At 37.1% G+C, this 2,500-nt stretch overlaps 1 protein-coding gene across 1 annotated transcript in view; it reads right to left on the reverse strand.

Moving 5' to 3' along the window:
- LOC137979680 (UV-stimulated scaffold protein A-like) overlaps window positions 1-2,500 on the reverse strand; it is a 5,602-nt gene that overhangs the window by 1,572 nt on the left and 1,530 nt on the right. The window contains exons 2-3 of the mRNA XM_068826993.1: window positions 1,965-2,500; window positions 1,896-1,921 (exon numbers count right to left, since the gene is read on the reverse strand). The exon at window positions 1,965-2,500 is cut by the window's right edge and continues 259 nt beyond it. Coding sequence (XP_068683094.1) covers window positions 1,896-1,921; window positions 1,965-2,500 — 562 coding nt within the window. The remainder of the gene's footprint in view (window positions 1-1,895; window positions 1,922-1,964) is intronic.

Genomic DNA, 2,500 nt, shown 5'->3' on the forward strand with positions numbered 1-2,500 from the left:
AATAGCCAAGTTTTTGGTTTTATGAAGAACGTCAGCACTTGAGGATAAATTTTCATTTTTTTCTCCTAAAATGGAGTGCCGTTCCGACTGGTGTTATCTTTGAGGAATTACCACACCCTTGTCATATTACAAATGTTGAATAGTCACGAAGCGATTAAAATAACGCAAATTTATATTTTGAGATGACGTTCTCGTTGAGGTCGCCGTTGTCGTTGCTTAAGCTCCCTATTATTGGCTCATTCCGATCCACATGCCAATTTCTGTTTTGGACGGCCCTCTAAAACACCACTAAAAACACGATTGGCAGCAGTGAAAAGTGAAACCGTTTATTAAGAACTGAATTTCACCTACCCTGCGACCAAATTGCTTTTATGCATATTTTGGTTTAGTTACATACACTGTACCATGGAAAACTCATCACAATACGATCATTAAAACTCTCTTTTTTCGAACACTGTTTTGTCATGATTTGATAATCAAAATTACTTGCATTGGTTCCAAGAATGAAGTTTTGAAAATGGTGTAAGGTGTGGGAGGTGAGGATGGAAAGTGACATCAGAGTCTGCATATTTATGAAAGCCACACTAAAACAGATCCTGTCAGCTTCGAAGGTGGTGTTACAGTCAATACTGCTCAAGCGTTCCTCTGACGAGCGGATTAATAAGTTCATTATTGCAAATTTGATTTCAGGAATCATTTTAATAATCTGGTTGTCGGATGAATAATGCAAAATTAAAATCAAGCCTCAGTTCAAAACTCGAATTTCGATTGGATTATTGCTCGCTTCTGGTGCCAGATTGGCGTGAGAATTTGACAGGTGTACCAATTTGCATAATCTGCCTAGGTTGTAACAAGTGTGATTTGCCTTTCTTTTTAAATTTGTTTCTCTGTCCATAGCGTCTCAAGTTTGAGGATACTGGTAAGATTATAGAAAGGTAATGTCGCTAAAGTGAAATGACTGTTGTTTGACAGATTATGCAAATCAGTAAACCTGTGGAATTCTCTCGTCGGCCTGGCACCGAAAGCCAGCAATATTCCAATCAAAATTCGAGTTTTGAACTGAGGCTTGATTTGAATTTTGCATTATTCATCCAACGAACAGATTATTGAAATGATTACTGAAATAAAATTTGCAATAATGAACTCATTAATCCCCTCGTCAGAGGAAGGCTTGAGTTGTTTTGACTGTAACACAAACCAAAAGTTTGCCCTAAAGGCCACATTCGATTCCTCCCTGTGTCAGCACTCTGTTTTCCATGTGTTAATAGCTACGGTAACAATGATCATATGAATGAAAAGCAGCCATTGAAAATTGTTGCAGAGTAGAAGCTAAATGATTAAGAGAACTAAAAACTACAAGCAAAGTGTTCTGGGTTTGATTACCAGTTTCTGTGACATACAGTGGTGCTTGAAACTATTTGTATATTAGGATGCGGCAAAACCTTGTCCCAATGCACAAATAATTTCTAGATGACTTCGACATAACTTTGTCTTGCATCCTAGTACTTTAATTAAGATTTGCAGAGGTTAACTCTTCTTCTTATATTCAATTAGTTCAAAAGAGTTTTGATTATTGATGACTGAATTCCATTTTCAAGTTTGCCTTCAATAGAACAATGATCAATGGATTTATGAAGTGAAGGAAGTTTGGATATGTGATCTTAATAAGCATAAAATTTCGCCAACTTTGATCCCAAATATCTCTTAAAATACTGATTCCTTTGAGAAGCAATATCAAACACTCAAAAGCGGTTATGAACTCGACCTTCTGCCTCGCTTTTCAACTCGCTTCTCGGTGTTTGAATATCCGATGAAACACTCCTTCTCGGGTTTGATATATTACATCAAAGCTTAACCTTCCCCACAAATAAGCTGCATCTCCAATCCTAAGCTACCGGTAATCGTTTCCGCAAAAGTCTTGCTTTTACTTTCCAGTTAAATGCTATTGCTTACCTTTTAAGGACTGATTTGAAGTGGACACAGTTTCAAGGCCATATTCAGACTTCTTGCTTGGGGGAATAACAAGCTCAAGTCCTTCATTTTCAGGGACATCTTCAAATTCATCAATATCATCCTCTTCATCTTCTGATTCTCCAATGCAAGACATTTTGTCCATTGCATCAACATTTGGGGTTATTTTAAGTTCTGAAAATTTATCCTTTGTGGCTTCCAAGGTCCTTTTCAGATCAATAAGCTGTTTGATTTTTTGTTGTGTTCCCTCTCCCTTTGTTAACACAGACAGCCATTTATTTATCATGGGTAGATGTTTGTGGGTCATTTCTTTATGCATCTCTTTCAGTGTTTTCGACACAATGCTGTTGTCATCAGTTTCTCTGATTTGTGGTCCTCCAACATCTATTTCAATGTTTAATTGGTAGGATCTTGTACCAAGGCCGTGATTGGACAAGAGCTGTTCTTCATTATGATCTTTATCTGTATTCACATCACTTTCTGTGTCCCCAATCCCTAATTTAGAGGATTCATCTTCTTCTAAGACATC

The sequence above is a fragment of the Montipora foliosa genome, chromosome 12 (genome assembly GCF_036669935.1).
Source record: "Montipora foliosa isolate CH-2021 chromosome 12, ASM3666993v2, whole genome shotgun sequence".
NCBI lineage: Eukaryota > Metazoa > Cnidaria > Anthozoa > Scleractinia > Acroporidae > Montipora > Montipora foliosa.